This window comes from Pelodiscus sinensis, unplaced genomic scaffold, assembly GCF_049634645.1.
Source record: "Pelodiscus sinensis isolate JC-2024 unplaced genomic scaffold, ASM4963464v1 ctg39, whole genome shotgun sequence".
Taxonomy (NCBI): Eukaryota; Metazoa; Chordata; order Testudines; family Trionychidae; genus Pelodiscus; species Pelodiscus sinensis.
Genome location: NW_027466048.1, coordinates 429,795 through 449,884, shown reverse-complemented (window position 1 = coordinate 449,884; position 20,090 = coordinate 429,795). Strand labels below are relative to the sequence as shown.

General features: G+C 60.3%; 1 protein-coding gene across 1 annotated transcript in view; it reads left to right on the top strand.

The window, feature by feature from the left end:
• Window positions 1-10,787: 10,787 nt before the first annotated feature.
• The window catches only part of LOC102462598 (alpha-2-macroglobulin-like protein 1), a 91,965-nt gene continuing 82,662 nt past the window's right edge, over window positions 10,788-20,090 (top strand). The window contains exons 1-8 of the mRNA XM_075918666.1: window positions 10,788-11,661; window positions 12,212-12,401; window positions 13,401-13,563; window positions 14,053-14,105; window positions 14,650-14,670; window positions 15,443-15,596; window positions 17,170-17,254; window positions 17,475-17,595. Of these exons, the coding sequence (XP_075774781.1) occupies window positions 11,591-11,661; window positions 12,212-12,401; window positions 13,401-13,563; window positions 14,053-14,105; window positions 14,650-14,670; window positions 15,443-15,596; window positions 17,170-17,254; window positions 17,475-17,595 (858 nt within the window). The 5' untranslated portion in view covers window positions 10,788-11,590. The remainder of the gene's footprint in view (window positions 11,662-12,211; window positions 12,402-13,400; window positions 13,564-14,052; window positions 14,106-14,649; window positions 14,671-15,442; window positions 15,597-17,169; window positions 17,255-17,474; window positions 17,596-20,090) is intronic.

Here is a 20,090-nt window from a genome sequence, read left to right as displayed (position 1 = left end):
CTCTTGCTGCTTCTGTTCCTGAGGCAGCCGGGGGAGGGGTGTGTGGAGGCGACAGGATTAACCAATAAGCCCAGACGTATCGGTTAATCGTGTAGCCAGCTACACACGTTGACACCCCTAGTTTGTGCTGCTGCTGGTATCGGCGCTGCCCTCTGAGGTAGCCCCTGGCCAGTGGCACCCGCTCTCTGGTCACCCGGTGTGGGAGGCAGGGCTGACACCCGCCGCGGTGCTGAAGGAAGTGCTGCAATCCCGCCCCTCCTGCACTTCCTGCTGCACCGCTCTTGGGGCAGCACTGACGGCCGAGCGGGTGACCAGAGAGTCGTGGCTGCTCCTGGGGTGCCCAGCTCGGAGGACAGGGCCCCCGCCAGCAGTGGTGCAGAAGTAGGAGTGACACAACACGGAGCCACCCTGCTTCTGTGCTGCTGCTGGCAGGGACGCCGTCGTCTAAGCTGGGCCCCTGGCCAGCAGCCACTGCTCTCCAGCCACCCGGGTCAGAAGGCAGCCCCACACCCTGCAGCAGTGCAGAAGGGGAGGAGGCAAGACCTTATCATGCCCCCTTCCCTCTGCACTGCAGCTGGTGCTGGCGCTGAATTCTGAGCTGGGTGACCTGCCAGGGGCCGCTGCTCTGCAGCCACCCAGATGGAAAGGCAGCCCCCCCGCCAGCAGCAGTGCAGAAGGAAGGGTGGCAACACCGGACCAGGCCTCCCTTCCTCCTGTGCTGCTGCTGTCAATGGGGCTGCCCCCAAACCGGATGGCCAGACAGTAGCCGCTGCTTTCCAGCCACTCAGCTGGGAAAGCCGGGAGAAATCCGACAGTTTTTAATATTTCCAAACATCTGCCCAGAGGAAGATTTGAGGCCGAAAGACGAGGTCATGGCTGGGAAAACCCAGGCGGCCAGTGACCCTGCTCGCGAGCCCCCTCCCCTGGCCCTGGGACCCCCTTTTGGGTGGGGAGCCCCAGCTGGAGAAAGGCTGCACTAGGGGATTCCCCAATGACCCTGGAGACCAACAGGGCCAGGAGTTTCTGGCAGACCCTTTCCCACAACTTCCAGGGAATACGCCGGAACTAGGGCCCCATCGCGTCCCCCTGCAACCTCGCCCATTTCACAGCCAGACCGTGTCCACGCTGCTCCCTGGCACACTCCCGGGGGCTTCCCTGGGAAATTTCCCGGCTCTCCGACCGGCTGGGTCCTGGCCCAAACTAGGATTGTGTGCAATGGGGGTGGGGGCGTCCCAAGAGTGCCAATTTCACTTCCCAGCAGCCTGTGGGGCAGAGCTTGAGCCGTTCCACCCTCACTTCTCCCTGCCCCTCAGGGTGGCTCTGATCTGCTCCCTCCGCGAGTGCCCGTGTCGGGGCAGGACAACTCCTGTCCCATCCCAGCCAGGTCAGGGAGCAGCTGACGCCCCAGGCCCCTCACCACGTGGGGAACTCAGACTCCCCTCGCCATTCCCCCATCCCCTCCTCTCCCCCCGTTGCACGTCTCCTGGCTGTGAAATGGGTGGGGCCCTAGTCAGGTACCCAGGGACCTTTACCCCCCACAGAGCAGGGGTGGGGAACCTTTGCTGGGTCGGGGCTAATTACCCAAAGAGAAATCTATGGGGGGCTGCCCACAAGTGAGAAACAGCCCCCCCTCCTCTCCCCAGCGTGGGCCCCCAATGCAGGGGGGAGCCCTGACCTTCAGGGGCCGGATCCCCGCCAGCCGGGGCTGCATCCGGCCCCCATGCCTGAGGCTCCCCACCCCCTCCATAGGGATCTGCACTGGATGGGAGTCTCCCTGGGAAAGGCCTGGCCAGACCACGAGCGCCCAGGGTACGGCTGCGAGGTGCCGGGTTCGCGGTGGCTTCTCTGCCTGAGCTTGTCTTCCGGGCGGAAGCGGCGCGACGGGGAGGCCCCTCCGTCTATTCCAGATTCAGCCGGTCCCCGAAGTGCAGCCTCCATCTGGCCTCTCTGCTCTGGCCAGCCGGTTTCCTCCTCCGCTGCCCTGGTCCTGGCCTCTGGGTGAGTTCTTCAGCTTTCAGTCTCTGCCACGACACGCCCCATCCGTGGGCTGGAATCGTCACCATCCGGCCCCTGGGTCCAACTCGCGCCTGGTGCCGAGGGGACGACAGCTTCTCTGGCCACAAAGCCTGCAGGCTCCCAGCTTCCCTCTGGCAGAGCCCGGCATAGGGCAGGGCAGCCTAGTGGGTGGAGTCCGTAACCGCAGTGTGGCCCGATGGCCAGTCAGTACCTTGCGCCTTTTCTAAGGGCAGTGTGGCCCAATGGCCAGTGTCAGTACCTTGCGCCTTTTCTAAGGGCAGTGTGGCCCAATGGCCAGTGTCAGTACCTTGCCCCTTTTCTAAGGGCAGTGTGGCCCAATGGCCAGTGTCAGTACCTTGCCCCTTTCCTCTGGGCAATGTGGCCCAATGGCCAGACACCACCTTCCCCTTTTTCTAAGGACAGTGTGGCCCAATGGCCAGGGTTAGCCCCTTGCCCCTTTCCTCTGGGCAGTGTGGCCCAATTGCCAGTGTCAGTACCTTGCCCCTTTTCTAAGGGCAGTGTGGCCCAATGGCCAGTCAGTACCTTGCCCCTTTTCTAAGGGCAGTGTGGCCCAATGGCCAGAGTCAGTACCTTGCCCCTTTTCTAAGGGCAGTGTGGCCCAATGGCCAGTCAGTACCTTGCCCCTTTTCTAAGGGCAGTGTGGTCCAATGGCCAGTCAGTACCTTGCCCCTTTTCTAAGGGCAGTGTGGCCCAATGGCCAGTGTTTTGCCCCTTTAGTCAGGCAGTTCAGCCTAACGGCTGTAGTCCGTAAGCTGGCCTTGACTCACGAGGCTGTGCAGGTCCCTGTCCAGAGACAGGAGATGGGTGGATGGTTCTATCCCCAGCGGTAGGGGGGGGAAGCCCCTCCCTCTCCCCGGTGCCCGGCCGCGGCTGCGGCTCCACTCCCAGCGTGAGCAGGGAAAGCGAGGTGCTGATATCGCAGGCGGCTCCCTCCCCAGCTGTCGTCACCTGCCCTGGGGCAGCCCCTGCCGAGCTGCAGGCACCTGGGGCCAGGGTCAGACCAGGGGAGCTGGCGTGTCCCCGTGGCCGGGCTCCTCCTGTCCCAAGAGAGCAAGGGCCTGTCAGACGCGGTGCCTGGGAACCAGGGGGTAGGGGGAGCTGGCCCTGGGATGGGCGTAGCACCTCTCTAGTGCCCCCCAGGGCCAGACCCCTCCGGGGCTATCAGTGCAGGAGCTGGTGATGCCCCTCTCCCCCGAGCTGTTCCCCTGCAGCGTCCAGCTGCCCTAGGGCCCTGGCTGGGGCTGGGTTCCCAGTGGGCTGCATCCCTGGCCCCACAAAGAGCAGGCGCCTTGGGGCCTGGGGAGGGGCTGGTCCTACATGGAGTGTGGGGGAGGGGAGAGAGACAGACTCACCCTCCGTGGGGCTGGTCCCAGAGGGTCTGGTGTGTAGCAACCAGGCTCCCATTCCCGGGGGGGGGGCAGGATCAGGGGGCTACACTTCAGCAGGGCCCCCGGCCTGGCGTCTGTCGGTGTCAGTGCTTGGGGGCCCGTTGCCCAGCGGGGTCCCTCACCTCTGGTGCAGCAGCAGTGGGCACAGGGGTCAGGACCCTCCCTGGCCGGCCGGCCGGTGTCCTCGGCTGGGCCCCTGAGGGACAGTCCCAGCTGGGCCCCAAGCTCCCTAGTGGGGGCTGTGCTGAGCTGGGATGGAAGGGAGGAGACGGGGCCCATCAGTGTCCTGCTGCCAGCTAGGGATGGCAGGTGTCCAGTTTTCTACTGGAGAGTCTGGTTTTTGACAGTCCTGCTGCCAGCTCCCAACCCCCCTGGGCCAGGCGCCTCCCTCCCCACATCCCTCCGCTGAAGCCACTGGGGAGAGGAGCTAACGAGACCCCCAGCTCCTGGGGCAAAGAGCGGTGGGCAAGGCCCTCCAGGGGGATTTGCACCCCCAGATGCTCCAGGGGGACAAGGAGGGACCCAGGTCGGGGCAGGAGTCTGGCTGGAACATGGGCCCCTAACGTCCCAGGGTCTCCCCTGAACTGGGCCTAAGTCTGGCTCAGGCCTGGGGTTGCCAGATGGTCTCAACAAAACTACTGGACACACTTGACATGACATCACAATCGACATTCCGTCTCCCCAGGGAAATCCCGCCCATTCCCATTGTCTCATTTCTATTGTCTCCATTTCTTTCCCACACAGAAACCTCAGATTCTGGCCTGTCCGGTTCCAAACCGGACACTGGCCACCTTGCTCAGGCCCGGCTCGGATTTGGCCCTCCCCAGGGGTTGCTGCCAGCCCGCAGCCCTACCGCTGCCGGCCCTGCGGGAGCCGCCTGCCCACCCCAGGGTCCGGGGCCGGCTCAGAGGTCACTCTCCTCCCATGCAGAAATGCGGGGGGGGAGGTTACAACCGGCTCTGTTGTTCCCTGGGCCTTGGCTCTCCCCTAGGACACCGTGGGCGTGATGCAGGAGCTGACGTGCTGCGGGGGAGAGAGGTAGAGCCGGGTCAATAGACCAGTGCCCAGGCTGTGCCAACAAGCCCCCTCCCCTCCCCGCCAGGTGTATGGGATTTGAGGGTCCCTATCCCAAAGCCAGCCAGGCCCTGACTTCAACATCCATCCCCTTCACCTGTCCCGGATGGAGAAAAGGCCCAACACAGCCCTGTCCTGCCGGCCCTGCCCCAGGGTCCCCATGCCCCCCTACCCCAGTGCTAAGGGAAGACTGCCCCCACACCCCTGCTCATGCTCACCTACCAGCTCTCCTGGCACCTGTGTGGGGCTGTGCCTGCCGGTCCCCCTGCAGGGCCAGCTGGAGGCCTGGACCCCGGCCGTGCAGAGCCTGCAAAGGAAGGGCCTGGGGGTCACACCCGGGAAACCTCCTCCCTGTCCGTGGCCCCCGGCTCAGCCAATCAGCAGCGAGATTGGGAGAGGGGGGCGGGCGAGAGGTCTCCGGGGACGTCCCAAGGGCTGGCCCAGGTCACCCCCAGCAGGGCCGGTCTCAGAGCGATTCCAGCCCCGCCTCTTTTGGGGGGCTCCCACACAGCCAGAAAGGGCTGGGGGGTGTCTCTGAGGCTGCCCTGCCGTGCAGCTGTCAGGGGATCTCCATGAGCTCAGCCCTTCCCTAGCCCCTCCCCTCCATAGGCCTTTGTGGTGTCATTGCCCCCCCAACCCCAGTCAGGCTGATGTCCTGCCCCCAAGCACCCCCTTAGGACACAGAGAGGCCTTCCAACCGGCCACAGCCCAGCCACCACTAATGGGCACCAGCCATCACGGATCATTGGGTCCAGCCCCCTACCCTTCCGGCAGGACCAAGCACCGTTAGAGCATCCCTGACAGGTGTCTGCTCTGAAATATCTCCCGAGTGTAACCCCCCTCACAGGAAGTTTTTCCTCATGTCCAGCCTAAACCTCCATTGCTGCAGTTAAGCCCATTGCTTCTTGTCCTCTCCTCGGAGGCCAAGGAGAGCAATTTATCTCCTCCTCCCTATAACCCCATTTTAGGCACTTGAAAACTGCTCTCGTGTCCCCTCTCAGGCCTGGTATATACTGCTGTATCCCAGAAACACGCCCCCCCCCCCCCCCCCCCCCACACACACCTGCCCATCCCCGCCCCCGCTACATCCAGGGAACACGTTTGTCAGCTGGAAGTGGAAACCTACTCTTTTGGAAGCCCAGTCTTCCTCCTCCCATCAGGAAGAAGGGAGCTTCCGAAAGAGGGCTTTTTGTGACATTTGGCCCCAGAAATGCCTCTTCAAAAAACAAAACAAAAACAAAACCCCGCCCCGGAAGAAAGGTATTCAAATTACGGTTCACAGTTTCCTTTTTTTCCCCTGGAAGTAGAACACGCTCTCTTGAAATGCAGTGCCCAGAACTGCAACAAAACTCCAACAGAGGCCTAATCAGCAGCGAGACTCCAACTGAGGATTAATCAGTGCACAGTAGAGCAGAAGAATGACTTCTCGAATCTTGCTCACGACATGCCTGTTAACGCCTCCCAGAATCATGTTTGCTTTTCTTGCAACAGTGTCACACTGTTGACTCCTGTTTCGCTTGTGGTCCACTCTGACGCCCTAGATCCCTTCCTGCAGGACTCCTTCCTAGCCATTCAGCATGTGTGAAATGGGTGGTTCCTTTCTAAGTGGAGCGCTTTGCATTTCTCCTCATTAAACTTCATCCTGTTTACTTCAGCCCATGTCTCCAGTTTGTCCAAAGCAGTTTGAAGTATGACCCTGTCCTCCAAAGCACTTGCCACCCTTCCCAGCTTGGGGTCATCTGCAAACTTAATAAGCAGACCCCTGTGGAACCCCAGGTGTTAGGCACTTCCCGCATGGCTGGGAACTGTTAATAATGACTCCCCGAAATCGGTTTGAAAGAGAACGAAAGGCTGCAAGTGTCCTCCGTCAGTAACCACCCGCTTGGCCATTCGGGAGCAAGACTCTGGGAGCTAGGAGGTGGGGGGTGGGTCTCAGCACACGTCCAAATGGAGGGCCAGGTCGCCTGCTCCGAGAACTCTGCCAGTCTGAGTTCTGTGTGAGGCTTCCCACTGTCCCAACTCCCCAACACTTCCTCCTGCTTGGTGGGGCAGGGAAAGGGAAAAAGACGCAGGAGAAGGCGAGACAGAGAGAGGGAATGGAGCAAAGGGGAACCAGACTGAGCAGGCTCCAAACCTTTCCGAGGCTCCTACCTTGTCACCTGGGACGACAGGACCAGCTGCAGGGAAGGAGAAAATGTCGACGAGGCTCCTGCCCCCGCCCCTCGGTCCCACTTCTCCATCCGGCCCCTGCAGAGACCCTGAGAAGGGGCCATGCTGCTGCCAAGCCGCAGGAAACTCGGCGTTTGCCCCGGCCGTGCACCTCTGTCCTGAGTGCTTGTTGCCAGAGACTCTTTGTGAGGTCATCACTGTCCCCCAATAGGCTGTGGTCATACAATAGGCCCTTTGTGATGTCACTGCCACCTCCCACCCATCCTCTGCTAGGCTGGTGTCCTGGCCCTGGCACCCCAGAGGCTGCTCCCCATCCAGCTTTATTTCCCGAAAGATCCCGTCTAGACTGGCGCTTTTTTCCGGCAAAGCCCCGAGCAGGAAAAAAGCGGCAGCCATGTTCATGCAAATGCCAAGGGAAAATTTAAATCCCTGCAGCATTTGCAATTCGGAAGTGTCTCATTAGCATCCCTTTTCCAGAAAAGGGTGCCAATGTAGACACAGCCTATATGTGTCTGTAACCCCAAGGAGATGACCTAGATTCCTGGGGCTCTGTCTGCTGGCAGCTCAGGGACAGGCGCACGGAGTTTGCCTTGGCTCCCCCTCCCTACCAGGGACAGAGTCTGCCCGGCAACCCATAGGGAGTGAGATGCCCCTCCCAGGGAGTTCAGGAGGGGAAGGAGGAGCCATTGGTGGGAGAGTCTGGAGCCAGCCTGGGAAGGGGAAGCTGGCTGTGTGGGAGCTAGTGAACCCCAGGCCTGCATGCAGGGTTCCCCCTGAGAACTAGCCTCTAGGGACCGGAAGGCAGGATCCCTCAGCTGGGTGTTATGTCTCCACTGTTGATTCCCAGTTTGTGGAGTTTGCTGGGAGGCTTCCCCAGCGAGGCAGAGCTGGCTCTCCCGCTCCCTGGGTGAGACCAGCCACCATGGTCAGCTCTTTCCCGTCTGCTGGTTCGGGGCTGCTGCCTGCTGTGTGTGTCTGAATGCTGGGCTAGGAGATTATAGTTTGAATTTTGGTGCAGTTGTGTGGCCTGCACCTTGAGCCTGGCACCCCTTTGTGGTGAGGGGAAATTCCGGGATTGAAGCAGCCTGATTCCTGCCTGAGGAGGATCCCTGCCAGAAGAGACCAGCCCCTCTGCAGTGACCGAGTCATCTCTGAACCTGAGCCTCATCCATGGAGTGTGTGAGTGCAGCATCTTTTAGTTAGTAAGGCAGGGTACGTCTACACTACAACGTTAGTTCGAACTAACTTAGTTCGAATTAGTTAATTTGAACTAAGCTAATTGGAACTAACGGATCCAGACTAAAAAACTAGTTCGAATTAGCGTTTTGCTAATTCGAAGTAGCATGTCCACATTAAGTAGACCCTGAACCAGGCTTAAGGATGGCTGGAAGCAGTGCCGGCAGGGCATCAGAGGAGGACTTAGAGCGTGGAGATGCTGTCTCAGGCTAGCTGAGGGCTGTGCTTAAAGGGTCCCGACCCCACCCCGGACAGACAGTTCTCAGGGGTGCCCTGCTAGCAAAGCAGTCCTGGCTTGGAGTTCCCGGACTGCCCACACTGGGCACATCACAGCACTCGGCCATCAGCCCGGCTGCACTTGCCGCAGGCTGCCATCTGCGGAGAGGAGGCAATTGGGGGGCTGCAGGAGAGCTTCCACCCCCAGAAGCCCGCAGAGCCAGCCCAGTCCTCCCCATCGGGAGCGCGTACCCCATTCCTCCCTCACCTCCTTCCACTTACCCTTCCCTAGCCCCCCTTCCTGATGTACAAAATAAAGGACAATTGTGTTCAAAAATAGAATCTGTCTTTATTGAACAAAATTGGGGGAGACTGGGAAAAGGAGGTGGGAGAGGGGAAGAGAGAGGCTGGGAGAGGGGAGGGCAACTACAGTGATCAGGGGTTGGGAACAGGTCCCATATGAAGAGAGGCTAAAGAGACTGGGACTTCTCAGCTTAGAAAAGAGGAGACGGAGGGGGGACAGGATAGAGGTCTCTAAAAGCAGGAGTTGGGTGGAGAGGGTGCATCTAGAAAAGTTCTTCATTAGTTCCCATAAAGAAGGACTAGAGGACACCAAAGGAAAGGAATGGGTAGCAGGCTTCAAACTAGTAAGAGAAAGTTGTTCTTCACAAAGCAAAGAGTCAACCTGTGGAACTCCTTGCTGCAGGAGGCTGTGAAGGCTAGAACTAGAACAGAGTTGAAAGGGAAGTGAGATCAAGTCATGGAGGTTGGGTCCATGGAGTGGTATTAGCCAGGGGGTAGGAGTGGTGTCCCTGCCCAAGATTTGTGGAAGGCTGGAGAGGGATGGCACGAGACAAATGGCTTGGTCACTGTCTTCGGTCCATCCCCTCCAGGGTCCCTAGGGTTGGCCGCTGTCGGCAGTAAGCTCAGGGTCGGGGGTCTCACTGGTCTCCCTTGATTTTCATGCACACCTGCTCCTGGGTGGCCAGGCTGGCAGCTCTCCTGCCCTAGACGGCCACTTTCCTGTGCCTAGTGCGGAGGTCGTGGACAAGGTCCACGATGTCCGCACTAGCCCAGGAGGGTGCCCGCCTCTTGCAGTCCCGGGCAAGCTCCCAGGAGCCGCCAGCCTGGTCCCGGGAAGAGGGGGAGGGCTGGGGGGCATCGGGTGGGTGGCTCGATCCGTGCCAGGTGCAGGGTCTGCTGGCTGGGTGCTGGCAGGCTTGCACCTGGCCCGGGCACCGTAGCCAGCCTGTGCCCCTTTAAGGAACCCGGGGCCGGGAGGGGGGCAGACGAGTTTCCCTGGTGTTGGCCAGAGTGGCCACCAGGGAAAGCTGGGGAGGGCTAGCCTCCCACTAGTTCGAATTAAGGGTCTACACAGCCCTTAATTCGAACTAGTAAGTTCGAACTAGGCTTAATCCTCATGGAATGAGGATTACCTAGTTCGAACTAAGTGCTCCGTTAGTTCGAATTAAATTCGAACTAACGGAGCGCTAGTGTAGCGCCTATGAAAGTTAGTTCGAATTAAATTTGAACTAACGGAGCGCTAGTGTAGCGCCTATGAAAGTTAGTTCGAACTAACGTCCGTTAGTTCGAACTAACTTTGTAGTGTAGACATACCCTTAGTTAGTAAGTCAGGGAATTTGCTTGGGGATTTTATTACCTGCTGCATATTAAACCTGTGCGGGATTTACCACCTTCTCCCGCTTATGAGTCCTTTGGGCTGTACTGGACCCAGTCAGCCCTACTGCTAAACCACTGCAGAGAAGAATTTTGTGGTCAAAAGTCATCAAGGGCCCCAACAAAGTGCACGTACCAACGGGACACTAACCTTACAGTTGTTGGGCACCGGTGAACTTAAAAATAGTGTTTTACCCTGTTCTGTTATATTTGTCTCCTGTTTAATATAACTGTGTTTATTATAGTGCATGGCTACGTCTACACTGGCATGATTTTCCGGAAATGCTTAAAACGGAACAGTTTTCCATTATAAGTATTTCCGGAAAAAGAGCATCTACATTGGCAGGATGCTTTTCCGGAAAAGCCCTTTTTCCGGAAAAGCGTCTGTGGCCAATGTAGACGCGCTTTTCCGGAAAAAAGCCCTGATCAACATTTTCCCGATCGGGGCTTTTTTGCAGAAAAGACTACTGTGCTCTCTACACTGGCCCTTTTCCAGAACAGTTTTCCGGAAAAAGGACTTTTGCCCGAGCGGGAGCAGCATAGTTTTTCCAGAAAAGCAGCTTATTTCTTACATTAGATCGTCAGTGCTTTTCCGGAAATTCAAGGGGCCGGTGTAGGCAGCTCGCAGCTTATTCCAGAAAAGCAGCTGATTTTCCGGAATAAGTGGCCCAGTGTAGGCACAGCCTATGTGTTTCTGGGAGTCTCCAACTATCTGGCAAATACATGGGGATTACCCTGGGTTAGAATTTTTCTCCCAAGCTGCCCTGGTGACCCTGCCAGGAAGGAGTGAGGGGGGTGGAGGCACCGCCAAATAAATCCATTGGAAAAAATAAAGTTGAGTGGGTGGCGGAATCCAGAAGAACCCAGACCTCTCCATCAAAACCTGTAAGCAGATTGGCCTTAAAGAAAGTAACCAGGTGGAGAGGGGCGCTACATGTATATTTAGTACTAAGCAATTAAAACAACAATACTTCCTGCAGTGTAGACAGAGCCAAAAGCCGAGTCAAGGCACTTCGACGTCAGCTATGCAATTAACGTAGCTGAAATTGCATATCTGAATTCAACCTTGCCCTGTAGTGCAGACCTACCCCTAGCAGACCTAGTTCTGGTCCCACGGGCAATGGTGCAATAAACATGGCTTCACAGGTCCCTCTTCTCCAGCACCCACCCAGACTGAGCTGTCTTGCTCCCTTTTGTGCTAGCCCAGCACTTGGAGCTTGCCCAGTGTGGCTGGGAGGGCAGGATTTCCTCAGGCCACAGTGGATGGACCCCTTCTGCCCAGAGCGGGGTGTGCAGCCCCCTCACAGACGTTTTCATGGGACGAGTTCAGCCCCCCCCCCCGTTCTCCCCATTGGCATGGCTGTCGTGGGTCACTGCTAGGGCCCATTTTAACAAACTCATTTCTCAGCGAGCTCCTCCCCCCACTCCTGCCTGGTCTGTCCCAGCATCCCGGCTACTGCCCGGCCACTGACCCCAGGGGTCCCGCCCCCAGGCCTGTAACCAATGCGAGGGGCCCCCTGGCCGCCTGGGCCTTTGCCAGCCAGAACCGTCAGACTCGGATCCAGCAGCTGGGTTGGTGGGTAAATATTGTCCTAGGTGCGTGTGCCAGCCCCTGCCAGAGACCTGACCCGACCCTTCTGTGCCCGGCCCACAGGCGAAGCTCCGGCCCCAGAGTCTATATCAGGGCCCAGCAGGCTGGTCCCCGGCTCAGAGCGTGGGAGGGAGGAAGAAGGACTCAGAGGGGCGTGACGTGTGTGTGTCCCTTGTCCCAGCACGTCTGCCTGCACCCAGGAATGGGGGCCCCGGTAACCCCGGCTGGCCTGCTGCTCCTCCTGCACCTCACAGCTGGGACGTCTGCAGAGCCGTAAGCCCTGTCCGTGTCTGTCTGTCTGTCTGCGTGGTGGGCAGTGTGGGGGGTTGGAATCAACCCAGGGCACTGGTGAGGAGGCTGCTTGACGGGAAAGTAAGGGGACAGATCCATTCTCCCCGGGAGCTCAGTCCCCGATGCTGGGACCCTCCTGTCCCCCCCCTTGTCCTACCCCCAGAGGCAGACACCCCCTCTCTGTGCCTCAGCCCCTCTGTACCATGGGCTGGTAATCCCCTGGGGCCACCGGCTCCCTCAGCCACAGATCCAGTAATGGGTCTGTTCAGCCCCAGCACAGGGGCAGCTGAGAGGCCAGGGATGGACGGGGACTCAGCTCCTCTCTGTGCCCTGGGGGGCCTCCAGGTCCGTGGGGGGCAGGATGTGTGTGTGTGGGGGGGGGAACAGGAGTGGAAGGGCCTTGCCCTGCAGCTAGAAAGATCAATCAGCCTCAAGCACCACGGACCCAGCTCTGCCTCCTGCAGAAGGGACCTTCTCTGGGCTCTCCCCTCCCCGGCTCCTCCCCCCTCCCACGGTGCTGCCCCCTCCCCAGGCACTATGTGGTGGTGAGCCCAGCCCAGCTCTACCACCCGCACACGGGGACGGTGTCAGTTCATCTCAGCGACCTCAACGAGACCGTCCGGGTGAGCGTCCGGCTGGAGAGGGGGGAGGGGCTCAGCAATGTCACCCTGCTGGAGAGAGAGGTCCAGGAGCCCCGTCTGCGCGAGAACCTGAGCTTCCAGGTGAGCCCCCCCCACCCAGCCCGGCCCTGGCCATGGGCACCGAGCCCGTCAGCCCTGGGCCTGCAGCCCCAGCCCGGCCTCAGGCCTCAGGCACAGACTGATCCCGGCCCTGGCCATGGGCAGCTGTAGCCACAGAGCGTCCTTCAGCAGCGACAAGCCGGAGGGGGCAGGGATGGGGGCGCAGACGGAGCCTTGGCTTTCAGCTCCACCGAGCGCCTGCCTGCTGGGAGGTCCCTGGCTGGGCGGGAGGGTCCCACAGTTTGGTGAGGGCTGGAGCAGGGACTCGCGAACAGCCCTGCCTCGGGTGACCAGACGTCCTGTTTTTAAAGGGACTGGCCCGTATTTCAGCCCTCCTGGAGGTGCCTGACTTTTTCTTACAAGCAGGCAAATTGTCCCGTGTTTCCTGTCTCTCTCTTCCCTGTTCCCACCAGCACCTGCTGCTGGCCAGATCCCCGTTTGCTGGCTGCTGCCCCCCAGGGATGGTGGGGTCCAGTGGTCGATGATGGCAGTGGGAGTGCAAACCCCAGCCTGCCGCTCCCCCTGCTGTGTCCTCTCCCCGTGGGACCCCTCGAGCTACAAAGTGGAGAATCCAGCTCCGCTGTGTGTGTGTTAACTGGGGCCCAGTCAGCTGATTGCTGTTGAACTCCCCTGAATACGAGTAGTTTCACCAGGCGTCCCATATTCAACACACGCTGCCAATGCCCCCCTGTGACAAAGTTTCATTCCCCTTGTGAGGCTGCATGTGAATCTTGAGGTGTTATAATAACCCCAGGCGTGTGCCTCAGTTTCCCTGGGCACTGCACCAATGACTAGATGGGGGATGGGTATTTTGGATGTTCTACGCACTGACAGAGTCACATCTGGCTGTGGATGGGGGGTGCAGAGACCTCTCACTCTCCATACGTGTCAGTGACACCCCCCACCCCGCGCAGTAGTGGGTCTGCGCCCCGACCGGCCCGTCACTGGTCACTGTGGCCTTGCTGGGGTTCCCCTGTGCAGGTTCCAGCCCCGTCTCGGGGGCAGCAGGAAGCCGCAGAGCTGCACCTCTCGGTGCGGGGGGACACCCTGCAGTTCTCGGAGCGGACGACAGTGCTGCTGCGGGTGCTGGAGCCGGGGACCTTTGTGCAGACGGACAAGGCCGTCTACAAGCCGGGACAGACAGGTGAGGGGCAGGGGCTGCAGGAGGGGTTTGGTGGGGCCCCAGGCCCTTGGGAGGGACCCTGGGCTGTGGGGAGGGGAGGGGGGCTCCGGGGATACGGGACTCTCACTTGTAGGGCCCTGTCTGCACCCGGCCCAGGGGTGAGAGGCCCAAAGCCTGAGCCCGTTTGGGGGCCTGCATGGAACCAAGGGTCTCAGCCCATCCTTGGTGCTGGCTGCAGGGGCCCCGATCGGCCTCCTCTGGCAGCCTCCGCAGGGAGGCCGGGGTCTGGCCGGGCCCTGGAGGCTCAGCTCCCGGCAGCCGCCCAGGGCAGGGCCCCGGCCCGTGGGCAGAGGCAGCGTGGGGAAGCTCGCGCCGCCCTGCCCGGGCTGTGCCCGTTGCGAGGGGTCACAGAGGCCGTCAGTGCCTGGGCGTCCGGCTGGCACCGTCCCCCGGGAATCACCCAGAGAACCAGGCCGGGGCTGACTCCCCTCTGCCTCTGCCCCTTTGCAGTGAAGTTTCGAATCGTCACTTTGGACAAAGACTTTGTTCCCAGCGCCAGGCCGGTGAGAGCGGGGGTGGGGTGAGAGCGGGGGTGGGGTGAGAGCGGGGGTGGGGCAGGCCGGTGGGGGCGGGGGTGGGGTGAGAGCAGGGGTAGTGTGAGAGCGGGGCTGGGGCAGGCCGGTGGGGGCGGGGGTGGGGTGAGAGCGGGGGCAGGGTGAGAGCGGGGGTGGGGCAGGCCGGTGGGGGCGGGGGTGGGGTGAAAGCGGGGGCGGGGCAGGCGGGGGGAGGGGGGAGGGCAGGGTAACAGGGTAACTCGTTACATGTGGCCTGTGAGGGTGGGGTGGGGCGGGGTGAAGGGGGTGAAGGGCAGGGTAACACATTCCACCAGGCATGTGAGAGCGGGGGCGGGGCAGAGCAGAGCGTGGGGGGGAGGCAGGGCGAGCAGGCCGGTTAAAGGGGGGTGGGGGGAGGTATGAGGGCTGGTGAGAGTGTGGGTGGGAGGGGGGTATCAGAGGCACTCGGGCCCTGGGCAGTCCCAGGCAGAGCCGTGGGGGGGGGGGGGGTCCTGTCCCTCTAACCGGCATCTCCTGTCTGTTTGCTTTGCAGCTGCCCCTGGTGACCCTGCAGGTCAGTCTGTCCCCCCAGCCTCCTCCTCCCGTCTGGCTCAGCCGAGGGCAGTGGGGGGGGGTTCAGTCGTGGGGATCCCAGAGGGGTCTGGGCTCTGACCACAGGGTCCAGCAACCAGCCTAGACCCCCTGCCCGTGGGGTGCACAGGGTCCCAGAGCAGAGGGTGTTTCTGGGCTGGGCCATGTGGGGGTGGGGAGGGACATTTGTGCCATCGGGTTACGTCCTCCCCACCCGTGTTTGCATCATCTGAGGCTGTCCAGGGGCTGGGGGGTGGGGCCCTGGCTGGGATCCCTGCCTGAATCACTCATCCCGAATGTTCGCAGCCCCCACACGCTGGGTCAGGCCAGTGGGGAACTAAGTGGGGGCTCCCTTGGGAAGGGGGGGTGTCTCTGGGAGCTGCAGAGCAGGGGGGTGGAGGTTTGGGGAGGCTGCTTGGGGGAGGGGAACAGGGAACGTTACACAGAGGCCTAGAGCTGAGATGGAGACGGTCCCTAGGGCTGTTCCCTGGGCTTTGTCCAGGCTGGAGATGGGAAGCCCACGGGAGCCTGTTCCCGAGCCGGTGCCCTTGGGTCAGGGTTGCAGGGTGTTGGTGGGAGGTACCGTTGGGGGTGGGAACTTGCCCAGGGCTACCCGGGGGTGCCTGCTCCAGGCTAAGGAGAAGATCTGAGGCCCCGGCCGTCGATCCAGCCCCGCCAGCAGCGCCAGGCACTCGGGGGCTGCCGGGTGGAGCCGTGTGCGGGCAGCGGCTGAGCAGGGCGTGTCCGTGTGCCAGGATCCCCACGGGAACCGCATCGCCCAGTGGCGAGATGTGACTCCGCAGCAGGGCATCGTGGATCTGTCCCTCCCGCTGGCTGCCGAGCCGGCCCTGGGGCCGTACGCCATCGAGGTGCAGGGGACCAGGCGTTCGTTCAGCGTGGAAGAGTACGGTGCGCAGCGGGGCCGGGGCAGCGACTGAGGGTGGGGGGGAGGATTCATGAGTCTCCTGGGGGTGATGTGTCTGGGGGTCCCTGGGAGCTCAGAGCCGTGGGACTGACCCAGCCAGCACCATGAGACCCTGCACCTCTGTTCTGGGGTGTTGGGATTCTGGGGAGAGGAATTCAGGGTTCTTGCCCCTCGCGTCCCTGCCCCATTCTGCTCTGGGGCCTGGAGGAGGGGAATTGAGGCTCCCTGTTCCACTCTGCAGCTGGTTTCAACTTCATTTCATTTGTGGACCCCTGGGGAAGTCTCGGGCCTGTGGACACGGTTGCCTTTGGTGCAAGTGTGAAGCGCAAACAGCAGAATGCAGAGCATGGGGCACATGGCTGTTGGGGTACTGACCCACCCCCGGGTTCGGCCTGCCAGGGGGCGTTCCTGAGCTTGGGACGGTCAGAGAAGCAGATCAACTCTTCTGGGCCTGTTCCCTTCCTAGTTCATGGACCCCTTCCATATAGTCTTGCCCCAGTTGGCCATAAGCCCTGCCGGAGGCCTCAGATGCTGCTGCTGAGCCTGATCCCTGTGGGTCCCAACCAGTCCCCATCGGCCTGCAGCCCCAACACCTCAGCGCTCAGACACCCGGCCAATGAGACCCCCAAGTGGCCCCTGCTCCCGGGGACATTAGGGATGTAAAAGTGTAACTGTGTAAACGGGGAACCAAGGAGCCTGGGCCCATTAACGTTTACGGTCACACGGGGCTCCCCACGCTCACTGGCTCCTGGGGAGCCTCCCGCTGAAACTGTAGTTACTTAATTACACACTGTAGCATCCCCACTAGAGACCTTGCCCCTGAGTCCCCAGCCCCCCCGCTCCCCAGACACCCTGCTCCAAGCCCCCCAGTGTCACTGACCCCAACTGTCCCCCTGCGGCGTAGAACAGACTTGTCAGCACAGTAACCGGGAACATGCAGTAAATGCCTTCTTGGGAAAGGGGAGCCCAGAACCTGGCCCTCCCCTCTGTGCCCAGAGTCCTCTCAGACCCCCAGCTGCCTGGTCCCAGCCCCTCCCCCAGGAATATCTCTGCCCTTTGTCCTGCTTCCTGGGCAAAAGGTGTCACCTGGTCACATCCCCTCCTGGGTCAGGTGACAAAGGCATCGGCCATTGTTTACATGCAGGCAGATGGGCAGCCTCTCTGTGGCAGTCACACCCAAAATTCCCATCACCATCTAGGCAAGGAGTAGTACCCAGGGAAACTGAGGCACACCCACGGGGTTATTATAGGACAGCAGAACTCACAGGCAAGAGAACAAGGTGAATAACATCCCCCCTTCCTCACATCTCGCCCCCTTCAAGGCAGAGCTGAGCGGGGTCACTTCGTCCTGCTCTTCCTTCTCCCAGTCCTGCCGGTGCTGGGGGCCGTGGGAGCAGCCAGAGGGAGGGGGCTGGGGCAAACAGGGCCATTAGCAGTGGCTCTCAGGGTGCCATTTCTGACAGCTCCCCCCACCCCAGCATGGAGCTCACATCTTGTGAGGAACCCCCCGAGCTGGGGCTGTGGGTCCTTTCCACCCCCTCCCTCTCTGCCCTCCAGAGCCGCCCAAGTTCGAAGTGACCCTCCAGCTGCCCCCCGTGGTGACGGTGCTGGACGAGACGCTCCACCTGCGGGTGTGTGGCCGGTGAGTGTGAACCCAGCCCTGCCGGGCCAGTAAAGGGGGAGTGACTCCCCTGGAACTGACTCCCCTCCCCTGCGGCTCTTTGACCAGGTTGTGACATGTCCCTGTCCCCCCCCCCCGCCTTTGTCTCTGTGCTGGGGGGGTCACCCTGCCACCCAAACCCCCACCCACCCCAGCAAGGGACCCTCTCCCACTTCCCCTTTCTCTTCCCTCTGCTGCACAGAGACACCGACGGGAAGCCCGTGCTGGGGAGGGTCCAGGCCACCCTGTGTCGGCTCAGAAATCAGCGGTTCGATTATTTTTATGATACGTTCCCAGGCGTGTGTGTAGATCTCGCGGGCCAGGTGAGTGCGACTGGGAGGCAGAATGTGCCGCGCTGCTGGCTGCCGGGGCGGGGGGGGGGGGGGCGAGGAACTGTTACTTGTGAGTCTCATGAACATTTCTCTGGGATCCTTCATCCTCCCTTTGCAGCCTGGGGCCTGATCCTGCTCTCATCTGCCCCGGGGGGTAAAATGGGAGGGGCCCAGGGTTGAAAATAGAGAGACCCTGGTGTAAGGCTGGTGTAAGTGCAGGTGAATCAGGCCCCGGATCCCTTGGGGCTCCCCACTTTGGGTAGGGGGCTGTCACAGAATCATAGAGCTGGAAGAGACCTCAGGAGGGCATCAAGCCCAGCTCCCCTGCCCAAGGCAGGATCAGTCCCAGCTATGTGGCCAGTGTCCCTGTCTATTTTCCCCTTCGTGGGTGGAATCACTGTTGCTTGTGCAGCACCATGTAGAGATGTGCCCCACCAGCAGACACACAAAGCCTCGAGTTCTTCTTCAGGTGATGTCCCCGTGGATGCTCCACTGTGGGTGTTGGGTCGTCCCGGAGCCACAGGTCAGAGCTTTTCTAGCAGTTGTTGGCACCTCATGCCATTTGTGCACTGGCACTTTACACACAGCCCGACACTCCCTCTCCAGTCCCTCACTTACTGCCCTCGGTCTCGTCTTTCACCTCAGGCGCTCATCCTCCTCACGTAGGTCGTTAGCTTAGTTTGTAGTTTTCTTAGTTAATTGCTTATTTGTTCTTTATTCTTGTTCTGGTTACCTATTTAAAAAAAAAGAGTTTTTCTGTTGCTAAGGGAGCTGTGGGGCAACTCCCAACTGAACGCCAACTCGCTTGACTAATCTCAGCCCTTATCCGCCACTTTTCTTTCCCCCATTTAAAGAAAAAAGTCTGAGAAGAAGCCGAGGGGGCCAATCCAGAAAATTAACCACTGGGCCCACCATCAAGCTCAACGGGGATCAAAAAATACAACACATGTCAGGACTGCAACCCTGTTTTGGATGGCCACTCAGCATGTATTCATTGTCTTGGGGAAGCTCATGTCCCTCAAAAATGTGAACACTGCTGCAGCCTCAGGACTAGGGTCCGGAATGACAGGGAGCTTTGGCTCTGCGTGATCCTCTTTGAAAAGGCTACGCAGCCCACTTGCAAATCACAGCCATCTAGACCTCCTGTGCAGGCTGTTGAAAAGAGGGCTGTCTCCTCCTTGCCGAGAAATCACTCAAAGAGAGCCTCTCCTGCAAGATCTCTCCCCCCCCACCCAGAGTGAGTGTCAAGGCTTCTTCCCCTCTCTGGCATGATAAGTGCAGAAGTGGGGGGCTGCAAGTACCCCAAAACCTTATCTTTCCAGGCTTTGGTATAAAGCTTCCCCCCTAGATTTTGGGGATAAAAAAATCCACTGCCACCACCTAAGTAATGATAAGGAAACCAGGGAGAGACCACTTGGAAATCTCAGCCCCAAAAGTAAAACCAGGACACAAAAATTAACCAGTACCAGGTTAATAAAAAGAAAAGAGAAAGAACTGTAATTATCACCACAATATTCCTGTTGCAAGCATAATGACTAGATGGAAACGTCACAAATTAATATACTCATGGAGGGTATGACGGGGCGGCAGGGGCCGCGGATGCTAGCCCTGCGCCCCGCACTCAAGCGCCGGGCGACGTAGCTGCCGGGGAGACGGGGTGGCTCTGCCGAGCCTGTTCGGAGACGACTGACCGCGCAGGCGCTGTCGGCCCCCGAACAAGCGCCCGGGGGCGGGGGAGCGGAGGACTCAGCGCGCTGGCGCTGGCATCCCTGGAAAGGGGCGCCGGCTTCAAAAGATGACTCCCGACCGGGAGCAGGGAGGTGGAGGAAGGCACGGCCGAGGTGGACCGGGCCAGCAGAGACCCGGACCAACACCGACAGGGCGCCGGAGGCACCAACGGCGGATCAACGCAGCGTGAAGAGGTGAATCCCCTCCCCTCCCCCGAGAAGGCGAGGATGGACAAGGAATAGCCGAGATGGAGGAAGTAGCCCAGGACAAGGTCAGGGAGACCCGGGGACCGGCGAGTTGTGGTCATGGCCCCCCCCGGTCGGGCAGCGCATCGAGGATGCCTACCCTTAAGGTCCTGGGCTGGGACCTGGAGAGGGGGAGGGCCCAGGTCCCCCTCCGCCTCAGAGAACCCCTATAAAGACTGACAGTGCAGTTGCGACCGGCGGCTAAGGGTTCCCCCCCTCCCACGGGGGAGGGCCCCCACACGGGCCAGACGGGTCGGTGTGTGACAGAGGGATTCCACCATGGGCCAAATCTTAGTTACAATGTAGAGGAAAACCCATTTTTAAATGCACAGACATCAGATTCCCATTCCCAAACCATAAAACAATAAAACCTAATGGATTTATCTAAACTTTACCCTACTTACAGTCTTTGAGAGAAACTGCTCCGAGACAAAGGAGGGAAAACCCCCAAATTCCTTTGTCCCAGTTTGAAGTTCCTACCTACATTCCTATTGGCTGACTCTACCTGGCTTA